At 43.1% G+C, this 27,788-nt stretch overlaps 2 protein-coding genes across 2 annotated transcripts in view; one reads left to right on the top strand and one right to left on the bottom strand.

Annotated features, from left to right (window-relative positions):
- LOC119431218 (uncharacterized) overlaps positions 1-27,788 on the top strand; it is a 56,182-nt gene that overhangs the window by 2,509 nt on the left and 25,885 nt on the right. The window contains exons 2-10 of the mRNA XM_037698690.2: positions 7,218-7,324; positions 10,304-10,380; positions 12,426-12,555; positions 16,579-16,727; positions 19,518-19,617; positions 20,738-20,859; positions 22,697-22,843; positions 25,474-25,597; positions 26,743-26,909. Of these exons, the coding sequence (XP_037554618.1) occupies positions 7,222-7,324; positions 10,304-10,380; positions 12,426-12,555; positions 16,579-16,727; positions 19,518-19,617; positions 20,738-20,859; positions 22,697-22,843; positions 25,474-25,597; positions 26,743-26,909 (1,119 nt within the window). The 5' untranslated portion in view covers positions 7,218-7,221. The remainder of the gene's footprint in view (positions 1-7,217; positions 7,325-10,303; positions 10,381-12,425; positions 12,556-16,578; positions 16,728-19,517; positions 19,618-20,737; positions 20,860-22,696; positions 22,844-25,473; positions 25,598-26,742; positions 26,910-27,788) is intronic.
- LOC119431423 (uncharacterized) overlaps positions 1-27,788 on the bottom strand; it is a 142,179-nt gene that overhangs the window by 92,247 nt on the left and 22,144 nt on the right. The gene's annotated exons all lie outside the window — the stretch shown is intronic.

The following is a 27,788-nucleotide window of genomic DNA, read 5'->3' as shown; positions in this document are numbered from 1 at the left end:
TTGTTGTAATCGCAGCACTCCAGTTGAAACTCCGTAGCAACCCCCACTATGTCGAGTATCCTAGCTGCAACTACATTGCAATGGTTACCCATCAAGCGGCCATACTTGATTCGGAGGTGTATGTTGCGAATGCGGCGCTATCTGATGAAAATATTTAAAGCTGCATACTCCTTGTGTCTTGTTGACACATTTACTCTGGAGATCGGCTAGGAATGGGCACATCTCAATCTCACGCACGTAGTGCTGATATTTCCTATTCAGGCACATACACGTGGCCTACTCTTGAGAATTTGCCGACTCTTGACCGCACATTTTTTTAACCCATCAAATACTTTAAAAAACCTACCGGAAATTACTGAGAAAAATGAATCGTGTTTATTACTCCTAACTCAGACATAAATGAAATGGTACCACATGCAGTTTTGCAAACTGGTCCTATTATGCCTGTAAAACGGACAATATTGCTTAACTACACGAGGTACTTACTTATACCAAGTAATTTGTGAATATATCTTTTGGCAGAACCTTAAAGACTAACTGCTACACGTAAAGTAGGCCTAATACCTCATATTCGCAAGCTTTTAGGCAATTTAACATACATAGTTTACTCAACTGTCACATCTGTATTTGATACGGGGTTGCCTATTTGTAAACATTGTGCTTTGGTTTTCTTGAAACTTAGCGATCTTTGCCAAGGTCAGCAGAACTTGAATTGAGAAGTTTCTCTTAAACGCAGAAGATTGCTCTGAAACGCTTGAGCCGTTGTTCTAATGAGCGCATTTCCGCATTTCACGCGTATTTGGCTGGGGAAATCAGTGTTGGCCATGAGTTTAAGGTCACAGTTACAGTAGGGACAGGTACAACAACGCAATCAGTGCGACAGAGATATACAGGTCAAACAAAGCACGCTGCAAGGTTGGAACAATACCTGTGTTTAATAAACACGAGACGAAAAAAACAACAAATTTTTGTCAAAGGACATAGGGATGTTCGACTAGAGAATCAGGTATTAGGGAGCGAGTTCCAGTTGACAGTGCTAGCACTGGCACTAGAAGAAGAAAAAAAAAAAACTTTAGGCGACCTTTAATGTTCCCTTTGTGTATTTAATGGCGCTAGCCTCTAGACCTTATGTTAGCGCACGTCCATCACACCTATACCACACCCAGAGGAGCAACTGACGACGTGTCCTATAAGGCGCCGGCGCAGCGCGCGTTAGGACACGAACAATGAATGACGCATATTCCCTTAAGCAACGGCTCATACCCCCGTAAACGCGGCCTCCCCATTACGACGACAGAAGAGAAGTGAAATGCTACGCTGGAATGATGAGCGGCAACGGAGCCAGCTGTGGAAGACAACGACGAGGACGACGAACGCGCGAGCAGTGGAACGAGCGAGTTCGCGCGGTTGCGCCGAGGAGTGCCAACGAGTCAGCTGTGGAAGAAGACGCTCGAGCCATTTCTGATGATAATTAATCATCATAATGATTAGAAATACCTGATGGTTATTTGGTCCTTTCCTTAACTAAACTTTTGCTCCTATATCATAAATATGCTATACAATTCTCAACTTGAACCATTACCTTGTTTTAGATTGGTTTTTATTATGCTCACGGTTTCGGAGACACCACAACTTCCGGTTGAACTTCCGGTTGGCTGAGGCCGCGTTCTGGTGTGCTCCTTGAGAAACATATTGTCGCTAGGTGCTAGCGCCATAAAAAAAAAAAGAAAGCCTTCGGCTGCGCACCTCTATGTTACCGCATCGCATCTCCCACCGATTAATGGTTATCAGTTACAGATGCCATGCTTTGCCGTGCTGCAGACGCAGAAAGCGACGACGTGACGTCAGAGCCGCCACGTTTTGGATATCGCTCACAACGAGAGGCGCAATCTAAGGCAACACGGCTTTCTTTTTTCTTGACTAACCAGGCAATTAAAAGCGCCAAGTGTAAAGTTGAACGATCCGGACTTTAACATGCGATTTTGCTGAAACATCGGAGCAAAATAAACGCAGTGGCAAATCGCGAAAGGTTTTTAAATCACATTAAAGCAAAGGTGCGCAGGTTGCTGCTTATGGGCCAGGTTAAGGAGCGAGCACAAGCATTTTGCATACACATGGTTGACGTAGCACCACAATAACCGTGGAAATACTTTGTAACCGTCATCCTTCCTGTTTAACCTCCTCGCCCTCACAACGGACCTTCGTTAAAGAATGAGAAAAGTCGAACGAAAGAAAATATGTGCGGTTAATACTAACCCATCCTATTTTCGCCTGGTAGAAATTTTTTCGCTGCCTGTAATACAGTCAGACTACAGAGCTTATTCCACTGCTTTACTGGATGGTCATTTCCGAATCACCTCCCATCTCACATTAAGCATTGTTGCTCAAAAGTCATTTTTCAAAAAGAAATAACTGTCATTTCTTATCAATACCTTATAGATTGAAACTTTTTTTTGTTTTGTGTTGTAAATATTCATCTCGCCTATTTGAGTTTTTTTTTTAATTATCTGACTCTCTGCATTTCCTAAACGTACTGGTGTTTTCTACACTTACTGTTTAACTTCCTGCGAGGAGTTCATCACACAGCCTTGTGCTCTGTGTCCTTCTGTAAATTTATCAATGTATTTTTTCTATGCATGGAATGAAGAACATTTATTTATTTATTTATTTATTTATTTATTTATTTATTTATTTATTTATTTATTTATTTATTTATTTATTTATTTATTTTATTGAAAACAGTTCCCGGTGCACCGCATCACTTGAGACCTCGGGTCATGGCGTGGGCTAAATCCGGTTTATAATTATGACGAAAGACTAATTTAATATCAAGGACAATAAAATTTCTAGACTGGCTTCGAGGTTGCCCAAACGTCCTATAAGATCTTGAGCAGTGCTCGCAGGAAAGGGGTATTGCACGCGTATTTCTTAAAACAGACAAAACAGCATTGGTGAATGGCATACCGAGAGTTCCCTCTCGACCTGCGCGAGCACTACTTGGCGCAGCAAGAGGCGTGTGGGCGCGATAAGACATTGTTGTAATAATATGGACATAAAAAAACAAACAAACGGGGAAACAAAAGGATGACGACAGGAATGCGTCGTCCAGCTTATCGGGGAGCCTATGAGAACAACAATAACCACTCCACAGGCCATCGCACGTGAGTTGCTTGAGTTCGAGGAAACTGCTGGACGTAGTACGTCGCTTAGCGTTCCACCCCTAGCGAAATTTCCATGCGACACAAAGTTCATGCTACGGTTGTAAGGGAATCATGCCCGCTGCGGCTATTTAAGACGCTGTGTGTAGAATTGTACCCGCCGAGATACCGTTTCAATATCTGAAGCAATGAGGAAAGTAAGGATTCTTAAGAGGAAGCTTTTAGCTGTGGTTTATTAGGTTTTTTATTCATGGTTTTCTTCTGATTGCTTTTTCTTTCACACAAAACTGTTACTGTCCAAGTTCCAACGTTCAAATTGTTAATTCCCTTGTTTTTATCCACCAAATTTAACTACCCGATTCATGGCCAATCCCCCACTGTGGGCATGCGTCACAACCACTCAGGTCAACAACAACAGTAACTAACGTTTCCCCATTCATATATATACACGTGAAGCACCTAAATGTTTTTATTAGGCAACCACTGAAACCATGTGATTGATATTTGTTGCCCTTAAGGGAGAAATGTTAATTCTAAAGAATTCATATCGAGCGCAGGAAGCAGACTTTAGATTCGGAGCCTCATAGGGTATACAAAAATTATCGGAAATCGGCAAGTTCTTATTGAAATTGAAGCACAGAGTTTAGAAATTTGAAACTCTTTACCAAGAACAGATATTGTAGCAGTGTACATTGAATATGCCAGATCCATCTGGATCGGAGAGGTTTTAGTTTACATGAAATCGGTGGAGTGTTAACGAGGATTCTGCAAAAGCTCTACTAACAAACTTGCGCTGTATTTCAGAGCAGTGTATAAAACATAAATTTTGACCACTTTATCCCGGTAGATTCTGTGTACAGAACTACGATGTACATTTTTAATATTATTTTTGAGTTACATAGTTCAAGCTTGATGCTTCGGAACAATTTATGTAGAACCAATTAATGGCGTAAATAAAAAAGATTTCTCGAAACAGTCGGTAGTTTCTAACTTATTCTGTTAAATGCAACAATCCTCCACGAATTTGATACATTGGAAGCAGTGCAAAGCGATTTCATCCTTCCCAGGTGTTTAGATCAGTCATACTCGGATAACTCATACTCTTCAAACTCGTCCATACATCTTGAGATACTTCTGATTGGCACTGTTTTTCGAAATTCATTCATATTCACTGAATGTGTTTCACCATAGGCACCCGTATGTCGTCACTTAGTAGGTTCAAGTCAATTCCGTTTGCTTTTTTCCAGAAAACTTACTGGAAGAATTGTGGGCACAAATCGCAATCATCCCCCCCCCCCCCCCCCCCCCCCCCACGCGGTGTGATTCATAATCCCCCACTAGGCAGTGGATGAAGATGCAGGAAACAACACAATGACAACGCAATGACAGCATAAGACCATTGAGCAGAAATATCCAATAAAATTCACAGCAATGCTGTAATCCATTTTAACACTTGTAACGAAGTGGGAATAGGTTATAACGGTATGTTTTCATATACGTACACATACGCGGCACAGCAACAATGTAGCGCCCTGCCATTTATACAATATTGAAAAAAACTGTACATCAACAAAGTAATGTGAGTGTAGGCATGCCAGGTTCTCCTCTATGGCTGTTTTTGGCTGTCATGATGTTTGCTACGCAAGTTTCTGAAGTGGCTCGTTGTTTTCCAGGTGCAATGGTCGTGAAATAGTAGATATTCTTGTTGCCTGCAAGCATTTTAGTGAATTAAAGGTTGCAGACGCGTTAAAATTTTGTGAAAATAAGATTATTGCGCTGTTGTTCTGCTGTATGTTGTTAATGACGCTGAAGATGGAAGAAATACGTTGAAACTAAATTTTTCGCCAGACGGTGTTAAATGGCGCCTAAAGAGGCAATAGTACTGACACCAGTATAATGTGTAATTGAGAGGGCGGGTTAATTAGACACGAAAATAAAATAGACACGTACGATTGGTAACTTTCAGAGAATTTTTTTTTGAACTCTTGACAACCGCACGACATCGCAAAGTATTTCTGATTTAGACATAGACATAGACCATTAATAACTTCTAGTTTGTTTTTATGTTTAGAATCTTTGACAACCGCACTACTGTCACCACGCTCACGCCTTCTCTACACAGAAGGCGCCCTCTGCAAGAAAATAGATGGCCAGGAATGATGGCCCAGATAGAAAAAGAAAAATGTGCAGGAGCCATCGAAGATGATTGCCGATGTAAATGAATAGCCGAACGCTTTTAGAAGACTATTCGCTTTATCAAACGAATGATATGCTTGAAGGTGCATATTTGTTGATGCGAGGATATTTCGGTAGCGATTGTCGGGCATATTTGTTGATGCGAGGATATTTCGGTAGCGATTGTCGTTTTATTGCAAAATTCCATCGATACATCTCGAGAGGCTGTACAGAGTCAAAGCCTGTGCATCTCAAAGAGCAGTTAGAGTTGGCGTTTCGGCGAAAAGCCTTGTGAAACTGGGTTGCGCGAATTGCGCGAGTGCAGCTCCGCTGTAAGAGTCCAATATTTTAGGGCAATGAATTTTTTTTTTAGAATTCGTTGGTTTGTTATCCCGGACCGCGAAGCACAACAGTGGGGAAATAAAATCAGCAGGAAGGTAAATATAACAATCTTGGTGGCCCCAGCCATCACCCGTTTCAAAGGGGTGATCACAAAATCAATAGATCGATTGATCGATCAATCAATCAATCAATCGACCCTTCCATACATCTATTATTCCGTCCGTCCTTCCGTCCGTCCGTCCGCGTCCGTCCGTCCGTCCGTTCGTTCGTTCGTTTGTCCCTCCGTTGGTCCGTCCCTCCGTTGGTCCGTCCGTCCGTCCGTCCGTCCGTCCGTCCGTTCGTGCGTTCGCGCGTTCGCGCCTTCGCGCCTTCGCGCCTTCGTGCCTTCGCGCCTTCGTGCCTTCGTGCCTTCGTGCCTTCGTGCCTTCGTTCGTTCGTTCGTTCGTTCGTTCGTTCGTTCGTTCGTTCGTTCGTTCGTTCGTTCGTTCGTTCGTTCGTTCGTTCGTTCGTTCGTTCGTTCGTTCGTTCGTTCGTTCGTTCGTTCGTTCGTTCGTTCGTTCGTTCGTTCGGTCGTTCGTTCGTTCGTTCGTTCGTTCGTTCGTTCGTTCGTTCGTTCGTTCGTTCGTTCGTTCGTTCGTTCGTTCGTTCGTTCGTTCGTTCGTTCGTTCGTTCGTTCGTTCGTTCGTTCGTTCGTTCGTTCGTTCGTTCGTTCGTTCGTTCGTTCGTCGTTCGTTCGTTCGTTCGTTCGTTCGTTCGTTCGTTCGTTCGTTCGTTCGTTCGTTCGTTCGTTCGTTCGTTCGTCGTTCGTTCGTTCGTTCGTTCGTGTTCGTTCGTTCGTTCGTTCGTTCGTTCGTTCGTTCGTTCGTTCGTTCGTTCGTTCGTTCGTTCGTTCGTTCGTTCGTTCGTTCGTTCGTTCGTTCGTTCGTTCGTTCGTTCGTTCGTTCGTTCGTTCGTTCGTTCGTTCGTTCGTTCGTTCGTTCGTCGTTCGTTCGTTCGTTCGTTCGTTCGTTCGTTCGGTTCGTTCGTGTCGTTCGTTCGTTCGTTCGTTCGTCGTCGTTCGTTCGTTCGTTCGTTCGTTCGTCGTTCGTTCGTCGTTCGTTCGTTCGTTCGTTCGTCGTTCGTTCGTTAAATTATATTTCGGTGTCACCGATGAACACACGCGTAACACAAAGATATCCTATATACTCGCATACAGTAACACGTTCTAAATATCAACTGAATTGTCTCTTTCCTATCGCGAAGGTCATGTAGCTCTTAAAATGTTGAATGATTGATTGATTGATTGATGGATTTATTATTCGATCGAATTAAACGCCTCAAAGCCTAACACACCTATGAGAATCCCGTGGTATGGGGGCCCCAAAACAATTTCAACCAACGGCTGTCCTTTCTGTTTCTGTGTTAGTGCTATCACGTCTTCTCTGCAGTGATTGTGTGTATATTTTAAAGTATATTGGTAAGGCTGCCACGCCTACCGTGTCATGTTATGCTGGTAAAAGTCTGAAATGCTGGTTATCTCTGACTCGTCGGTATTCTCCGCAGGGTCATGAGGAGCCTGGTGTGCATCGCGCAGGCGTTGCTGTTCGGCCTCGTCTGGATTCACGGCTCACACGCTGCCTGCAAACTGTCAGTGCCAAAAGGATTTCTGCGTGAGTGAACGCTTCGCCAGTTACTCTGCACTGTTTCACTCGGGATAGCAAGCCAGAATTAGAGGTTGCACTCGTTTCTGACGACACCTTGGCTGAAGGCTCTGTATGTCATAAGTGCCTTCGCGATCTGTAACTGCGCAACAGTTTAATTGCGTAAGACCGTAATATGCTTGATGTCTCGTGTCACATTGTCTGAAACCACGATAATTTGTGTCACATCTCCAATCACGAAAAAAAAAAGAGACTAGAAAATAAAGGTGGATGAGCTCGCAGATGTGTGTGCGGGAATCTCGGAGGCAATAGCAAATCGTTGAGTGCACGCTAGACGGCGCCGCAGTGAGGCTTCACAGAGGTGCGTAGTATATCTGCGGCTTGCTAGCGCTGATTCGTCAGCCTGTATCTGAAGCTGCGGTTAGAAGAGGACGTGTCGTCAGCGGCACCTCGTGCAAGAATCACGCAAGAGTGCTGTCTGAAATCATTTGAAACGGAGTTTTATGCAAGGAACCTTTCGTTTTGTAACCAAATACATAAGGTGCATGGTGTATCACCGATAGTGCTTACTGATTGACTAACAGTAAGTACACTTCCGTTATGTCACAAATACCCATATGAACTCCATTTCGCGTAACGAAAAGCTCAGCTGCAAAACATGCTTCCTTATACGGAAGTTGCGAGAAACGAATCGGAGTAACTTTAGACTTCATGTTTTGGTCCTTTAAATACAACAGAATCCCGACGGGCACTTGAATCGAGTAAAGCGTGGGGGAATATCTTTCAGGGTGTCTGTCAGAAGAAGTAAGCAACACAAGAATGCCGCTTTCATTTTTTCGTCATACACATTGACTGTCACGCACCAAATAGCCCAACATCACAGTTTGGTGAAGAAGTGTTTCATTTGAATAAATTGTATAATAACTTTAGCGAATGATTTTATTCGTCTTTAAACGTTTTAATAAACGAAAAGGGAATGAAAAGTGTAAGACAGCTCGTTCTCTGTGAGAGTCCAACCCCCAACTTCCGCTTGACACGTGAGGCGCTCCTGGAATCGAGATAACGAAACGATGAAACACAATGCCTGTGAAAAGAAAGACTAACGAAATATGTTGTTGAGTTAGATTGAGGCGCGCTTGAAGTATCGGGAATGTTGTGACGCGTTCAAATACGCAGAAAGTTCTCCGAAAGAAGAGCTCTGAGATATTTAGATCGTGAAGTCGCATTGGAAGAGGGAGAGAGAACGCTTGATTTGCCCAGAGAGGTTCGTTTATCTATGCATATCCTCATTACATGAACCATTAAGGGCAGTCAATCACAAGCATTGTGAGGTACCAGTGCTGGGCAGTATAGAAGATGCGTGTATCTTAGATACGCTTTGGGCATCTTGTATCTATATCATGATACGTCTGGCAAGACGTGTATCAGTATCTGTATTTCCGATACATGAAAGAATGCATCGTGTATCTTAATATACACGATACATTCGTGTATAACGAGCAGTGCGTACTACCACACCAACGTCACCGTACGAAACTATAAACGTTGGCTGAACTCTGATTCCCAAGGTGCCGCTGCTGCCACTGAGCCACCTGAATAAAACTAAAGGCAGCGACGTTCTTTTATCTTTCCGCCAGAGCCCTCCAGCGAGGGCAGGCGATGAGGTCTACGCGTCCCCATTGGTGGAGCAGAGTCACGTTGTGAAGCTTGCGCCGTCTTGACAAAACAAGCGCGCGAACGTCTGCGCAGCAGCCGACCTTTGGATTCTTGATTTTTTTTGTTTTTAGTTTCGTAGCTGCCATGACAGTTGCTCGTAGCCACCGTACTGTGCTGCGTACGCCAATGCGAGCGGCGTCTTTCGCGCAATTTCTGGTGTCGCTATAACGTCGTTATCTAAGTTTCTCTTGCATGGTGCTTTATTTCGAAGTTTGAAGAATGGAAGAATGGGGTTGCATTACGTCTATTGGCTTTCACGCATCAGCGATTTCAAGGATCTCGTGGATGTAGCCTGCTGTACACCTGTCCGGTGATTCGGTGTTGCGTAAACGGTAATACGTTTACGGACAAGGTAAAACTCCACAGCGGTATTTGCGCCATCGTAAAGAGGCCTCTTATTGACGTTCTTGTAATTAGATGACGACCCGCTAGCTGGTCGGCATGCAGAGCAGCGACTCCCATCAATTACAAAAGGGACAAGCAAAATCCACTGACAGCGCATCGTATAAAGAGCTTTCACGCTAAGCAGCTAAATCAACCCCAATAAATTGTTTCGGAATGAAAATCCTATACTTTGAGCAAGAAAGATAGAAACTTTGAGATACTAACAGACATTTCATTCAAATGAAACAAGGTAGGTCGGAGTTAACAAATTTCCAAGCAAACATTTTTGTGCATACGCATTTGCTGCTACATTTTACAGATCTATAAAACGAAATTTGCGAATGCATCGAAGTATCTTAAGGTACAAATCGAAAATATCGTATGGGATACAATAATTACGGTACTATCTTGTATCTGTATTTTAAATACTTGTTGCCCGAGTATCTTGTATCGTATGATGATACAATTGCAAAGTATCTTTGCCCAGACCTCTGTGCTACGTAACCTTGAGGTATCGTCTTCTAATCACTTCGTGTCGCTAATATCTCTTCGTTGCCGACAATTATCGTCCAACCAGGGGCTTGGGAAACTCCCCACATAGATAAGTGCCGCGTGCATAGTATCTGAGAATACACGATAGCGATAATCAGAAAATGTTACCACGAATATCGTGCGGACGAACAGTTACTCACATTTAAGGCAAAAATTCAACATCTCCGTGCAACAGATTAACGTCGCAATGAATATTGACGTCCGCCACCCAATTTGAATACTGCATCTTGCGCTATGCTTTTCTTAGCTTCGTTTGATGTTGGCGTCTACTCCAATACACGTGTCATTTTCACTGGATGGAAAACTTAACCTTTCCTCTTTTGTTCCTGTTTGCAGAGACGCCTTATCCGGACATCAGAAAAATGTTCCAGTATGGCTATAAAATGACCGCAGAATCTAACAACGTAACCGAGGTAATTGAAGGGCCTTGTGAAGGACCTCGATGCTTATTTGCACGTATTGACGTAACAGAAAAAAAAAGAGAGACGAAATGGCAGGCTACCGTCTAGGGTGGCAAAGACACTTGCATCTGCAACATTGAATTTATCAGTTTTCGCAAATTTGCTAGTGAAATTGAATTTCTATATTCTTTAAGCCTTATCCACTTCTGTCTTGGTCAATCCCCCATAGCAACTATAAGCTATCTATCTATCTATCTATCTATCTATCTATCTATCTATCTATCTATCTATCTATCTATCTATCTATCTATCTATCTATCTATCTATCTATCTATCTATCTATCTATCTATCTATCTATCTATCTATCTATCTATCTATCTATCTATCTATCTATCTATCTATCTATCTATCTATCTATCTATCTATCTGCTTTTAGAATAAAAAAATATGGCTGACTAATGGAGTAGAACACGAGGAATAAGGATTATAAACAGGGATAAGGGCCAGCCTTTCTGAGGCACCTTATCCCTGTTTATAATCCTTATTCCATCTGCTTTTAGAAGTATATATCTTTAAAAGTAGGAATAAATGGAGGCCCATGAAAAAATAAAAGCTCGCTATATTTAGCAATCTTCTCGCTAAGTTCCCTACATTGTGCTACATCCTGGATGTTCATGCTACCAGGTAAGGCAATGTCTCAGGGATGGGTGACTACTCTGACTATCGCTCCGTAGTCCTGATTACAATGTTGAAGAGAGTTGTATACTGGTTAACTTACCTAACCCCTCACCACATCATGCAACGATACACAGAGAACAACTTCTTAAAACTTAATAGAATCAAATAGAAAGAAAATCTTACACATGTACCCTAAATCAGTGCAGTGAAATACATAGCGATCGTAGCTCTGTAACAATGTAGTTGTGGGCTGTTTTGTGAAAAATAGACATTTATTTCCTCACGAGAATACAAATTCGGATGCAAAATATAATATTTTACAGGCTACGTTGTTTCTTAATACCAGCATTGTAATGAATAGGTAAGAAAATGAAAATTTTAGCAGCGGTGTTACGATAACCATAGCATGGCGTCTGCCGTGTTTCGTGAGCTGATGACAAACAGCAGCAACAAAGAACTCACGGAGGAAGAGGAAGAAGGTATCCTTCTGGCTTGCATGTTGAAGGCGGCAACAACAACAACAACAACAACAACAACAACAACAACAACAACAACAACAACAACAACAACAACAACAACAACAACAACAACAACAACAACAAGGACGACGATGACGACGACGTCAATGACAACAGCATCAGTCTCCCCAAGACTAAACAAAGCCGAAATTGACATAAAAGGAAGATTTTTTAAAGTTCTGGCCACATAATGGGGCTACCAATTGGTCGAACAAACATAACGTCATTAACTTTTAAAGAAACGTGTACTGCATAGAACTGCAACAAATGCGCTGCATTTTGTGCAGCAATATTTCAAGTTCTTTTTTTTTTTTTCGACGGCTCAGGCACTTTTTCTAGGTTTCCTGCAATTCCAATTCTTTTCTGCATACGGTCGCAAAAATATATCCGTAACTGCATCGTGTATAATGTATTATGTGCAATCATCTTTCTGCATAGCAACAAAATATACTTGTAACCGCATGGCGTATCATATATAACACGAGACAACGTTTCCTCATGAAATCATAACTATGTGTTTCTTTGAGAAATTGAGGTTTGCCTGGCCATTTCTAGTCTAATCAAATGCTTGTCTAATTTTTCCACAAGATAATCCAAATTCATGCAGTAAGAGGCTGATTACCTGTTGTCCTGTGCTTAACGTTATTTAGTGGCTCTAAACTATCCTACTTAACACGCATTTATATAAAACAGAAATAGGATCACTCCCCATTCACATGAAGCGCCTTTTCTCTTTCCATTCAGGGCACAGGATTTCTTAGCCGAATGTAGCGCTTTAATTATTCACTGAAACTTTTTTATACATAATCTTTCACCGCGACGCATCTGATTGAATCTTTTTCTCACTTCTTTTGTTTTAGAAAAACACATATCATGCCACAGAGTACTACGACGTAAAGCGGAAGCGAGGCTATCTCAACGTTTACAGCGGAGGCCAACCATTCGAAGTCTACTACAGTCATCGGACTAACGAGGCCTTTTTCTACACGGGTGTGTACTTCTTGATTTTTTCTTGACTACACTCGCGGTGCGTGCATGAATGTGTTAGTGCGTGCGTGCGCGCCTGTGTGTGTGTGTGTGTGCATGTGTGTGTGTGTGAGTGTGTGTGTGTGTGTGTGTGTGTGTGTGTGTGTGTGTGTGCATGTGTGTTTGCATGTGTGCATATTTTCTCTCGTCGTTCTGTCAACCTGAGCTGTCAGTGCGATCATTCTCTTCAATAAAAGGAATCAATCGATTGATCTATCAATTTATTTATTTATTTATTTATTTATTTATTTATTTATTTATTTATTTATTTATTTATTTATTTATTTATTTATTTATTTATTTATTTATTTATTAATAAATACTGCCTCCTTTTGAGCCCAAGCATATGGGTTTAATCCCACCGTTCAAACAAATCGATTGTAACTACACCGAGCAGTTCACGAAGACAGACGAGTCGTTGAGCCATGCTCCCTACAGAGAAGCAGAAACAGTCTCCTTTACTTTATGCAACTTATTTCTCTCTCTCTCTCTCTTAGATTCCGACTACCTCTGCTATTCAATTTATGGCACGTAACATCAAAAATATGCAAATGAGTACTGATGGTTTGATTGATTGATTGATTGGTTGGTTGATCGATCGATCGATTGATTGGTTGATCGATTGATTGATTGATTGAATGATTGATAGAAAACGCGGTTTCCGGAATACTGCATGGCTTGAGACCTCGCTCCCTGCAGACGCCTATACGGCCTACGATTACGATGAACCAAAATTATCGAAGGGGGAGAATGAACTTTATAAACCGCCTTCCAGATTACCGATACGACGTGCAAGATCTTGAGGAGTGATCGCTGAAAAGGCATTGCGTTTCTTAAAACAAACAAAACAGCGTCGGCTAATGGCATGCCGCGAGTTCCCGCGTGACCCTGCAAGCGAGAGCACGACTTGGCACACCAAGGGGCGTACGTGTGCGTGTGATAAGATATCGTTGAATTGATATACGAATAAAAAAACAAACAGAAAAACAAAAGGATCGATGACGGCAGCAATACGTCTCTAGGCTTATCGGCCTAAGAACAACAATAACTACTCCACATTCAATAGTACGCGTGTTGCTTGAGTTCCCGGAAACTGCCGGTCGTAGTCTCTTGCCGTTTCCAACCCTAGAGGGGAATTCCCTGCGATTAAAGTTCGCGAAATCAGTGGCAACACGTTCTTTGTGATAGTCACGCTTCCTTTGTCTTCAGAAGGCGCTGTGCGTAGAATTGTACCCGCCCAGATAGCGCTGCAGTATCTGAAGCAACAACGAAAACAAGAATGCCTAAGAGGAAGCTTTAGCTTTGGTTTATTAGTTTTCTTTTAATTATGGTTTTCTTCGGATTGCCTTTTCTCTCTCACACACACAAAACTGTTACTTTCTAAGTTCCAAATTTCAAATTGTTAATTCCCTTGTTCTTATGCACCTAATTTAACCACCCCATTCATGGTCAATCCCCAACTGTGGCTATGTACCACAACCATGCACTCAGGCCATCAAGAGCAGCTCTGGTTTCCCCATTCATATACACGTGAAGCACCTAAATGTTCTTATTAGGCAACCACTGAATCATACTTGAAAAGCCTGCGGCCCTTTATACGCAATGCCTCATGACTTCAAGTGTACCAGAAAGCTGGAAGAACGCCAACATTATACTCATCCATAAGAAGGGAGACGTTAAAGAATTACAGACCCATTACCTTGCTTTCAGTATTGTATAAAATATTCACCAAGGTAATTTCAAACAGAATCAGGGCAACACTTGACTTCAGCGAACCAATAGAACAGGCTGGCTTCAGGAAGGGATATTCTACGATGGATCATATCCATGTCATCAACCAGGTAATAGAGAAATCTGCTGAGTACAATCAACCTCTCTTTATGGCTTTCATAGATTGTGAAAAAAAAGCATTTGATTCAGTAGAGATACCAGCAGTCATAGAGGCATTACGCAAACAGGGAGTACAAGATGCATACCTGAACATATTGGCAAATATCTACAAGGATTGCGCAGCAACCTAGGTTCTCCACATGAAAAGTAGAAAGTTACCTATCAAGAAATGGGTCAGGCAAGGAGACACAATCTCTCTAGTGCTATTAACTGCATGCTTAGAAGAAGATTCAAGCTCTTAGACTGGGAAGGCTTAGGGGTGAGAATCAACGGCGAATATCTCAGCAACCTTCGGTTTGCAGATGACATTGTCCTATTCAGCAACAATGGGGACGAATTACAGCAAATGAGGACCTGAGTACAGCAAATGAGGAAAGTGGGAAGGGAAGAGCGCTAACATATGGGGCAGAAACTTGCAGGTTAACAAAGACGCTCGAGAACAAGTTAAGGACCGCACAAAGAGCAATGGAACGAAACATGTTAGGCCTAACGTTAAGAGACAGGAAGAGAGCGGTGTGGATCAGAGAACAAACGGGGATAGCCAATATTCTAGTTGACATTAAGCGAAAGAAATGGAGCTGGGCAGGCCATGTAAGGCGTAGGATGGATAACCGGTGGACCATTAGGGTTACAGAATTGATATAAAGAGAAGGGAAGCGCCGACGAGGACGGCAGAAAACTAGGTGGAGTGACGCAGTTAGGAAATTCGCAGGCGCAAGTTGAAATCAGCTAGCGCAAGACAGGGGTAATTGGAGATCGCAGGGAGAGGCCTTCGTCCTGCAGTGGACATAAATATAGGCTGATGATGATTATGATGAACCGATTTGAATTAAATTTGTTGTGCTTAATGGGGAAAGGCGCTGTGTGTACAACTGCGCCCGCCGAGATACCGCTTCAATATCTGAAGCAATAAGGAAGATAATGATGCTTAAAAGAGGAAGCTTTAGCTCGGGTTTCTCTCTTCATGTTTACGGGAAACGCATAAATTATCTCATTAGGGAAGAGCCAAAGAAAGCAATCGCTTTAGAACTTCCTGCAGCGCAATACCTTGTTCAATCAATCAATCAATCAATCAATCAATCAATCAATCAATCAATCTATCTATCAACCAATTCCATCTAGTTCAACAGACAGCGGAGCGGCGAAGAAACGCTGCCATTTGGTCGCTTGACGACACCGCTGCCAACCATTACAACGGTTCACAACAGCACTGACATAATCAGAGATCACATCAAAATAAACGCATAATTCGCGATCCCATCGTTCAAGTAACAAGGTAGCAAGCATAGTCCCACAATGCAGAAACTATCCGTACTATAAAATTACACTCCCGTGTTAACAACGTTAAAGCATAACTTGTTTGACGCTGTGGAGTCATTTCAACAAATCCGATTTTGTCGCAACTGCAGGAATGTCCAACGCGAGCCTGACGTTATGTTCGATTGATGAGGACAGTAATGTCGGGATGCCGTCTACATATGGCGGGGCTACAGAAAAGGCGCCAGACTCCCGATAGAGGTCTTTTTAATGCGAAAGCCTTATATTCCCCATTGCGCGACAATCCAGCGTCGTCGCCGTCGGCGAGGCCGAGCGATGTATACCAAAAATGATCGACGGCGCATACAGTAAGAACACTTCAAAAATGCTCGGGTTGACGTCAAATTTCTCGTGGAGGTTCCTGTAAACAAAGTAAATTATTGACTTTGGAAAGAAAAATTTGTACATTTTGTTCTGGCTGGGAATCGAAACTGTGGTTTTGGGGTGCGAGACGAGCACGCTTCCCCCGACGCCACGGTGGCTCCACAGCTCTGGCTGACTAAAGGCGTGGCCTAGTGCGTGCGTCATTGGACGCGTGACGTCGCAGCCAATGGGGAGGAGGTGGCGCCACGTCATTGGTGTATAAAATGAGCGCGCTGCCTCTCGCGCCAAAGGGGCTGTAATGCTTTCGGATTCCCACATTTAAGCAGTGTAAGTTTCTATGCATAATTTTTATTTATTTACTTATTTTGATTCGGGGCGTGGCCCTTTACAACCTGGGTCTCCAATCGCTGTCTTCGTCCACGTCGTCTGACTGCTTACCCTTTCGCATCGACACAGACTCGCACTGCGAAACGTATTCGCTCGACAACCTTCCCAACGACTTCCAAAAGGTTCTGCTCAAATGGTCCGACTACAGTGGCACCTATACCATCGTCGGCGTCTCGACGCTCTTTATGGCCCCGCTTGTCAAGAAAGACGTCAAAGTGGTAAGCAAGAAAATCGTGGAAGTGATAATGATGGCCTTCTATACGTATTCTAAATGAAGATACAGCGAGTAGCTCACAAAAGCATGTAACGGGTAATCATTTTTAAGTTTTACTGAATTTCTTTAAAAATCGCCCTGTTGCAGATAACGTGATTATAGTCCTTGAACTGGATTATTCAGAGAGGCGGACATTACTTGCGCGAGTAATTCAAACATATATTCAACTAAAGAAAAAAAAAACATTCACGAATTAACTTCTCAATTCATGACTCTACGGCACATATTGCAATTTTCGAATTGTAGCCTGTGAATTTGCAGCGCGTATCCACTTGGAATAAATTTCCAGATCGACACCAGTTTGTAGATATGCGCCATCTAATTCGCCGTAGAATTGCACTGTTATTCCGGTTACTCGTTAACGAAATCCTCCTTATAAGCACTGAAGCACAGCAGTAACTGAAAGCCCATCTATTTCGTTCCCACACTTTGGAACATAATATCCCGAAACTGGTGCCATCCTGGAGGTTCACTTCAAGTGGATACGTCTTGCAAACTCAGCAGGCTACAGTTCAATTCAAATTCACCGGCTACAATTAACAAAAATTACTAAATAATTTTCTAGTGAATTACTTCGCGACCCATGTTGCGATTTACGAATTGTGGCCGGTGAATTCGCAAGGCGTATCCACCGGGACCGTATTTTCAGGATGACACCAATTTCGAGATATTCATTCCTAAAGTGTGCGACAAAATACATGGGCGTTCCAGTGACTTTTATGCTTCAATGCATAAACCAGCGTTTAAAAATGTAAGTGCAACAACACTGCATTTTCCCTCACGTTTGACGACTCATATTTCGAAACCGGTGCCATCTTCAGCACTTGCTCCAAGTGGATATACTTTGCAAATTCACCGGCTAAAACTGATAAATTACAATGTCTAACATAAAGTATTTAAATAAAAAGCTAATTACTGATTTATATATTAGTCGATCGTGCATATAGATTTGTCGCACGAGTATTGTTCGCCGCTTCGATCAATCCAGCTCAAGGACTACAATCACGTTATCTACCGCAGACGATTTAAAAAAAAAATGCTGTTTGGTCTAACTAAAACCGTATGACACATTGGAGGTTACAGGATTAAAGAATCACCAAACGGAAACGATAAATCAATTTAATCTTATAAAGTAATTTTCGAAAATTCCATTTTCGTTAATTTCGTGGTAATAGGTTGGTTGCTCCATATGAGAGAACAGAAATTTTAAAATTCATTTTTTTTAAATCTTACGTCACAACTTTTCGCATTCGGTCCGTTGCGATTCAGTAAAAGTTCTTCATACTTCCCAAATCCAGTCTCTGGCTCTTCTAGAACACAATGTAGTTCATCTTTTCCTAGAATACATTAGCTATAAAAATTATTGACGTCAATCTATGACGTCAAAATCAATGACGTCACAGCAAGCTGATGCATGACCTTCAAGGCGGACGTCGCCACCTTCGCTTTCACGTCCTTTTTTTTTTTCTTGCTTCCTTTTTTTGCTTACAAAGCCTCTTATCGTGCTTAGAGTGGCTTTTTTTGTGTGTCCATGATAGAATGCGTAAGCGTGATTGAACGAGGACGTAGAAAGAAACGGACACACATCCTACGTCCTCGTGCTCGTTCGTCCTTGTCCTCGTTCGTCTAGGTCCTCGTTCAGTCGAGCTTACACATTCTATCATGGATTCTAACTAGCTAGCCCGCCAACGTGTCTTTTCTTTGTGTGCTGTAGAAGGTTAATTTACTAACATAGCTAAAGTAATTATTTGATTTAAGCTCTCTTTAATGTCTCCCTTTAAGATTTCACAACTTCGCGCTTAATGTCGAATCGCAAAACGACATATCGCACGGCCTTTCTTAATCGTACACAGATACCGGGTGTTCACTTAACTTGGGTCAAACATTAAAAATGATGATGTGTTGTGTTTAGTGGCGCAAGGGCCAGATATGGTCAAAGAGCGCCATGCAAGTGGAAAAAGCATTAAAAATATGCAAATGCCACGTACCAAGGTAATGTTGTTTGGCGTCACTTGGAGATACTCCGATAATTTTTTTGCATTCCGACTAATTAGATAATTCGTCCTAACTAATTAACCAACATCTTAATTATTATAGTTAAATGAAAAGTGACAATGAGAAAATTGTAGAGCAACATGAAAAATTCCCGATACAGCTACATAAAAGTGTTTTTCCGAGTGTGAAAAGAGTCCGCGAATACACGCAAAATTGCCGCGCGACTGGCCGCTGGAGGCACTTTGCGTGTACTCGCGGGCTTTTTTCACGCTCGGAAAAACACTTTTAAGTAGCGTGTATTGAGCTACAGAAAGCTGTATCGGGAGTTTTTGATGTTGCTCTACAATTTTATCATAGACACTTTTCATCTAAGTATAATAATTAGGACATTCGTTAATTAATTGGGACTAATTATCTAATTAGGCGGAACGCAAAAAATTATCGGAGTATCTTCAAACGACGCCAAACAACATTACCTTGGTTCTGTCCAACTAAGTGGCGTTCGAATATTGTTAAAGTTTGGCCCAAGTTAACTGAAACACCCTGTTATGGAACAACCAACGAACGTCTTTTTTTTTTTTCTTTTCCATTATCGTCATCTCTCTGGCTGGCGCGACAGGCACGCTAAAAAGAGTGAAGTGAACGTGTGAATGTAGCAAAAGAATTAATCACGAATTGTAGCACAGACGACGTCTATTATAAAAGACTTTCGTCTTTTCGTTCTTCTTCTTCTTCATAGGCATTCCAAGGAACAAATTTTACCGTACGAGGTGTTCCGGCCTTGAAATACTCAGTTTGCCTGAGTGACGATGACGACCCCATCGACGTGTACTTCTCCGGTAAGGGGCCACTTCAACTGTCAGGTTTAGAGTGACCATTTCTATATTGTTATTTGAATTGAGGCTTTTCATACTAGTCGTCTTGTTCCTATCTCATGAATGAACGAACCAAAAGGTCTTTATAGAAAGAGTCCTTCGCATGCAAACTCCAGGGAGCATCATCAGTAGGGAGGTTCTGCACGGGACCGTCCCGATCAGAGATACAGGGACGATAAAGACGTTTTGTGCAGTCTTGAAACTTCGTAGCAGTGCTCAGTGTTCCGATAGTAATTACAGTAAGTGATACAGAAATGGCCGGATTAGCGATATACATGTAACGATAAGGAAATATATGATAGCGATGTGAAGATAGAGGGATAATAGTATAGCAGTGATAGGGAAGTTTTGGAGGAATCTTTTTTTGGCTGTGTTTGTGTGAATCTTTTTGTGGAAAGAGACTTTTTAAAAATATTCTGGGGCAGATAGCGCTGTTCTGTCACATCAGCTGGATTACTTGAAGAGGCTTACATTATACTAGCAGTATGATGTTAAATATTACATTTGCACAGAATAAATTTATAATTATGCACTTTAATAAACACGTCCCAACTGCGGAATCGAAACCTAGCGGTAATGAATTAAGTCATATTCACTAACAGAAACCCTGCGCTTATACGATCACGTGGCCACAACTCTGACGTCACTTCCGTGCGTGGTAGCAGCGCTCTCCACTTGGACTTCGCTGGGGCCACGCGCGTGTCAGCAGCTATTGCCTAACCCGGCCGTATAGAGCAAGTTTTGAGAAATACGTGAAATGCGTTGATGTTGCAGTTAACACCCGCCATCGCTTCATTTTCTTTACTCCATTTTTTTTTCTACGTCTTCATTCGGATGGCACAGTTCGCTTCTTCGTCTCAACAAACCAATCTGTCCGCAGCCAAGCGTTATTATTGACTTAGGCAGCACGAAATAACATAGACGGAGGGAAGGAAAACACAAACACAGCGCGAACTTTGTTACCCTCCATCTGGGTTATTTCGCGCTGCCTAAGTGGGGTATGCATTACCAGCTCGCCCAGCAGTCCAGCCTTCTGAAGCCTTATTCGTCGCACGATACGAACGCAACGTTGTTTTTATTTCAGATCCCAAACACAGCACTTACGGCTCCACATTCCCGCTACCTCTGAGAATCGTCCAAGGCAAAGAGGTTTCCGACATCATGATGATGCAGGACTACATCACCGACACCGAAGATAAGTTCAAGGTGACGTGATGTCTTCACTTGTCTAGTACACTGCACTCGCCGATAAACAAGTTTTCGCGACGCTGACGGTAAAGTGGCAACGCAGTGGTGCCTGGACAACAGCGTCACATCACTAAGCCTGTGTTTCCTTAAGGGCCCCGTGTCGCAGAAAATCCTGCGTCGATGTCGGCGTTCGTGGCGGAGAAAATCATCCCGAACCACCCAGACCACGCAGGCCCTCCGCGTGGCGCAAGGTGTTAGTGAACAAAAACTGAATTTCTAACAGTGAAATCCGTCAGAAAAATGGTAAAGTACGACTTAACCACAACCTACAGACATGGCGGCGTCGGACTGTTATTTGAATGTACGAGAAAACACAATTCTGTTACGAGGAAACTCAAACACAAACCCCTTTTGCCAGCATTTCTACCATACCAACAGCGGCGCGCTCTGGTAGGCTACTTGCGAAAATCTTATCCAGATGGCGCTCGCATCCTCGGCAGGTCGAATTGGGACTTGGCCTGCCTAATGCGTTTTGGACACGCGCGCGCGTCGGGGCAATAACAAACAATTATTAAAATAATAAAAATGGTCCGCCTTGACCTTTTAATAGAAGACGACCTATATTGCCCCTGGAAAAAGTCTTCCCAGCGATGCATTTCTGTTTAAAAGTGAAGCCGGCTTTAAAGGGATCGGTGTAAGCTTGGTCTTTGTAAGCTGGCTTTCCCACGTTGTGTGTAGCAGTCAAGCCTACTGAGAGAAAAGTGCGATGCGAACGGGTCCGCATAACGCTATCGCGTTCCACTCTTAAAGGCGAAACTTAAGCGTCCTCCAATTTTTTTTCGTTTTCTTCTAGTTTTTTTTTTTTTAGCTTCTCGTAACCCTCGCACACGGACACTACAAAGGCCTTTGGACCAGAGGACATCTACGGGAAAGGCGTTCACGTGGGGTGACACATGGCAAAGGGGTACCTCCTTTACTGCGAAGGCTCCTTGCGGTAGGGGATATATCCGAACTGCTTTATGGGCCTAAAGGGGTAACCTCGTACGCATCTCTTCGAGAAACAATGGTGCCTTATTAATAATTTTACTGTTCTCAAAAAACAATTTCATAGTTTTCAGTGACGTAATTTGACCAGATAGACTATTTTTTAATGTTTTGTCAGTTTCAGTTTAAAGAAGAGGCGCCGTCTGCGTCGGCGCGCATCAAGACACCCTCCTTCTCGGCTAACCTTCGCATGCTTCCCCTCGCACCCACAGCATACGGACGAGCGCGGCGCAATAGGATCTGATCGCACTTAGACTTTATGCGAAAAACATTCGTACGGGCCGTACCTCCCATGCATCTGCCGCGACCGCGACAGCATGCCGCGCCGGCACCTCCGACGCACGTGGCGTTATAACCATTGAAGCGCAGGTCACGTGCACAGGCGCCGTCGCCACACTCTTTCCTCCTCTCCCCTACCCGTCTCCACTCCTGTCCACGCGCCGTGTCCCCGATACGGAAGTAAGCTGGCCAGGGTAGCCCCCGAGAACGCATGCGGGGGCTAGAGGTAAATAGCTTCGCTGTGATATCACGGCGACGCCGACAGCGCCGGCGTGAATTCGCCTGGAGTGTCCGTATAGTTGCTGTAGTAATAATAAATAAATAAATAAATAAATAAATAAATAAATAAATAAATAAATAAATAAATAAATAAATTAGTGCGAAGGCCACAAGGAAATTCCTCAGTGCTGTCAAAGGCGCATCACTATTCAGCGGGGCATGAGGATACATCTCTTATTGAATGCAGAACAAGAAGCGCGTATGCTGCCGTACCGAACCTGACGTATCGCTCCTACTTTACACTTTGTTTCAGATTCCAGTTGGGCGTGGATGTGCTCGCATTAGGACTAATCTGCCCAAGCCTCCCAGTTTCGCCAACGTCTCGATCGAGTTCCACTCGGAGCTGATGTTCAGGAACTTTCAGAGCTCGTCCGAGTTCTACTACTCTTCGCACTTGGACGTGAGTGTTAAACCAAATCCATTGATGAACGTTCGACGACCAGCTTCTTAACTCATTTCCGCTCTTCGCCGTCGGCTCGCACGACGCCGTTATCCTAGAAGCGTAATGGGTTGATAAGTTGGTGATTATACGGCGTGTCCTGATTTGGTTGTAGGTTAATTTAATTATTGTATTGTACTAGAGGCTGTCACTGAGATGTGCATCTCGGAGCGACGAATGATAAGAATACAATATAAGTCGCGAAAAATTTATCGATTTCGTTGCTCAATCAAGATAATTGAGCAATGCTGCTGAACAGTGCAACACCTCACCGCAGTAGCGCAGGAAAATCCTCCAGTGTCCTTTTGCGTGCAACAAACTGGCTTATCTGCGAAATCGTTATGCGTTAGTGTCTAGGAGTATATATGTGTAACACTTCCTATCCGTACTTCAAGGAGTAGCGGGCGCCGTGTTCACGCGTGGACGCTTTATCACAACAACAACAACAACAACAACAACAACAACAACAACAACAACAACAACAAGCGGGAGGAGGAGCAGGCAGAATGCAGAAAAATGGTGCCATGCAGTGCGAACACGCACCCGAAAACGAGTCAAAGGCTCTTTCACATTCACTTGGCAGTTCGAGGACTACGCTATCTCTGTGAATGACAACAGGAATTTTTTTCTCATCGTCATTGTACGCGTACAGCTGTTATGGGCTGATTCCTCTATTCGATTTGATGCCCGCCGGTGTCCGCCGCTGGAATCCCAGAATGCACTGCCAGCATGTTACAAAGGAACAAATAAAAAAATTCGCAGGGGCCCACCAGGATTCCTACTCCGGACCCACAGATTGCGACGCGCTGAAGCTTTAAAACTGTTTGAGGCATTCTGGTAGAGGTTGCCTTCTTTCTTTTTTGTCGCTGCTTACAAATTTCGAGTAATCTAGCGATAAGTTCTCCGAAATACGGACAAATTGGTCGAATATCCGCACGATGCCACAGCAAAAAATACTGCACCTGGCCACTTGAGCGTCCCGTTAAAACCAATGGTTGACGCTACGCTCTGGTGCTTATGCATAAATCAGCGCCAAGGTGAAATAGTATAAACGGAGCCAGTGGCAATGAACCAAAGGCATGAACAGCAAAGAAGGGGATGGAAGACGCAGTGTTTCTCCGCTATGCTCGAATATTAATTTCCTACATAGAATCGAATACGAAGAGTGCCAGGAGCGAGTCCAATCAAATCGAATATCGAATACTTTTCGATTCGAACAGTTTTCGAATGATGGGCAACCATGTTCATAATTAATATAAAACGGCGTTCACGTTCTATAGTATTCATAACGTGAGCATGTTTCCGTCACTACATTGCATGTCACGAAGCGTTGTTCATTAAAAGCAAAAATGGAGCATTAGGAACAAAAAGGAAACAGCCTGTTCGCAGACACAGGACTCTTCGGAGAGTGTGAACAATCACTGTATAAACGGTAAAGTCTGGCTTCCCTGAGAGACGTCCTTGCTCCACTACCTAAGTTCTCATGTTTTGTGTCTATACTATACCTGTGGGGCTGAAAGTTACCCTACTTTTGCTCCAATTTTGTGTTTATTGTGCATGGTTCACGTTTTGAAATATTCGACAACCATTCGAAAGACATTCGTATTTACAAATAACGACTGTTCGATTCGTTATTCGACAGTTTCGAATATTCGCAAGCCCCTTGCTCTCCGCTTCTCCACGGGAACCAGATATCGTAACTCTATTCTATTGGTGGAGACAGCATCGGAGAGCGCCACCTACAGTATCGAGGACGACGAAACTATAAAGTGTTCTTCTTGCCGAAAGGGGATTGCTCGCGCGCGTCCGCGAATGTTTGCTCCAAATGATACCGCCCGAAACAATGCAAGACTTACTGCGCGTATAACACTGCGTCAATTGTCGCGTCAGCGTTTCGCATTATGGACGGAACCGCAACTATCCCTTTTTCATTCAACCCAGCAGCCTTATTTCCTTCAAAACGTTTCTTGATGTTTTTTTAAAGCGAAGCTTTGTACCTCTACCAGCCAAGGGTTCTGTCGTGTCCGTCGTTGTAATCAAAAAACGATCCCGACGAACCGCTGACAATTGCAGGTATAGCAGTATAGCTTACTTGAATTCAGGCATTCAGCGTACAACTAAGCACTCGTTTTCGCAAGAAAAACCACAAAAACAAGCTTCAAAGTGATGAGCCAACATGATGGATGATAAGGGCTGCGGGCAAACAACGGAAACAGGCTCGGCGCGGTCCGTAAGATTAGATTGCAGCTGTTGCAAAGCTTATGCAGCTGCTTGAAAGAGGGTTGACGTCATTCGAAACCCTTCCAGCCTAGTAACTGCTTCGCTTCATTTTCTAGACTACCCCACTATGGGTAGACCGCGGAAAGTAAAGACGGCAGAAGAAGAGCGTGAATATAAGGCTCGGCGGAAAGAACATATCAAGTGCGCCGCAGTCACCGTGAGGGTGGCGTAAAAAGCTTCGCTTTCCAACCACCTTCACAGGGTGGATTGGCGGGTAATTTTTTTCTTAAACACTGCCTCTCTTTTTTGTTATGAAACCTTACAAGGACTGAGATAAGACTTCATTGACGCGGGAAACTCTCCTTTCGCAGATCATTCGTGACATTTCCAGTGACCACATGAGTGCCGTCGTTGAGCCCTGGGCTACGAGCGAACACAACGCGCAGCAGACGGAACCGGCTGGTACATACCAAGAGATATTCGACTACTACAATGGTAAGTAATGTTGATACGTCGAGGGTATGTGATTCTATGGTGAGAGTATTTGTAGAACGGAAGAAAAATTTAGGAAACATTATATAATAACGACGTTTGTATGACTGGTCTCTGCTTGTGGAAGAATTAACTATTCCGCGAGGATCCCCAAGAAGACATTGTTCAAATCTCATTTCGTCGTGAGGAGCTGTTTGGGTAAATTCAAGTCCGTGTTTTGTTCTGATGCCTTTTCTTGCTTACCAATACGGACGGTACCACTGACATCGAGGTAATACTGACGTTTCTTTCCTATTCTAGATGTTATTCACAATTCGCCTTAACATTAAAAGGACACTAGAGGCAGACACCGAATAAGTTTAGATTGATAAAGTGCTGTTTCAATACTCTAAGTTAATTTCAGGGTAAGAGGTTAATTACTGAAGACAAAATGAAAGTCTAACTTTCATTTCATTAATAATCGCACCGGAGCTCTCGCATCGGTACGTCACTGTGACGTCACGAATTTAAAAGGTTTTTTTTTTCGTATTTGTACCGTGGTCGCTGAGCGAAAGTACTTGAAACTTGATACGTTGTCTCCGGCACCTTTAAAATACAATGTAGTCTGCGTTGTAGCGAAAACAATGTTGACAAGGCTAAAACAGATGCCGTCAAAATGTGTGACGTCACAGCGATCTGGTGTAATGCCTCACAACTCACATTGTTACTTCATGCAGCTTTGTATTTACATTGTTATTATGGTCTTTATTATCTTTATTTTTTTCGTAGCTTTCGTACTGATCAGAAAGAATACCCATAGATAGGGCTGCATAGAAAATGCATAGGGAAACCTATGGTAGGCTAGGGCCAACTTAAATTTGGGTGTGGGGCAACTGAAAATTGGGCCAACTTAAAATTTGTGGCTGGGCGAACTTAACTTTGGGCGTGGGTCAACTTGAAATTTGGCCGTGGGCCAACTTATATTTGGGGTTGGCCCAACTTGAAATTTGAGAGGGGGGGGGGGGCAACTGAAATTTGGCAACTTAGACTTACTTAGACAACTCCAGTGGAGTTTCTGCATGCATACTTTTTACGGTGATCGATTACAGAAAATAGTGAAAGTAGGGTACTTTTTTCTTCTTTTTTTTTTTTTTCGCTTACGCGAACAGGTATTCTGTACAAGATCGACAAGTCCGGAGAACAGGAAATGTGCACAGTGTCCGCCGAGGACCGATACACGCTGAACGTGACGCTGCCAGGGCTAGACAAAGTCGACATGCTGAACATCATCTTCGTCGACGTGGAGTCTCTCATGAACGCCAGCTACCTAGGAATTGTGAGTGCGAGCCTTACAGTGCCGAGAAGCGATGTGTCCTTCGCGCACTCGTGGTCTTGAATGCTAGTCACCTACCTTACGTGGTATAGGCTAGCACAACCAAGCACGCCGTCGTCGAATCAGGCCTGTCCTGCCTGCGATAGTCACAAGACAAGTGCGGGAAATTTGGCTGCTTGATAAACTTGTACGGTGAAAGATAAACAGCACGAAGAAGTGCGTGACCTAGATAAATGTAAACACCAAATAATAAAAAAATAACAATAGGGACTATGTCAAATAACAAAATAATTAATAACAAGCAATAACAAATAACATCCCCATGTGGGGATTTTGGCTTCGTCGTCACGATAGTGCTCACAACTTACATTGTTACTTCATGCAGCTTTGTATTTACATTGTTACTATGGTATTTATTATCTTTATTTTTTTCGTTGCTTTCGTAATGATTTTATTTTCTGTGAGATTGCTTGGCTAACCACCGTATTCCGAAATACTGGTGTCATTAAACCACGCGTTCTGCAATAACTTTTATTAAAAGCACCAACGGAGCATTAGGAGTAAATAAGGAGTTTATCCGCATGCTCACTCCTAATTGGCGAGTGCGAGGGATAGAGGTTTAACAAGAAGAAAATCTGGCGTCCTAAGTGACGCAGGGAGCTGCACCACAAAACTTCGAGCGTGTTTTCGTGGTTATATTTGTTATGGATTCCGGCATAAAATTTATCACACGGTTGCTCCAATGGCGTGCTCGATAGAGCACGCATGACGATTTGAAATATTAGAAAATCTATTCAACAAATATTCGCATTTACGAATAGCGATTATTCGATTTGAAGACCGAATCAATCAGGGCAGATTCGTTGTACGCAAATTTCGAAT

The sequence above is a fragment of the Dermacentor silvarum genome, chromosome 10, assembly GCF_013339745.2.
Source record: "Dermacentor silvarum isolate Dsil-2018 chromosome 10, BIME_Dsil_1.4, whole genome shotgun sequence".
Lineage (NCBI taxonomy): Eukaryota > Metazoa > Arthropoda > Arachnida > Ixodida > Ixodidae > Dermacentor > Dermacentor silvarum.
This window is presented reverse-complemented; position numbering and strand designations above follow the sequence as displayed.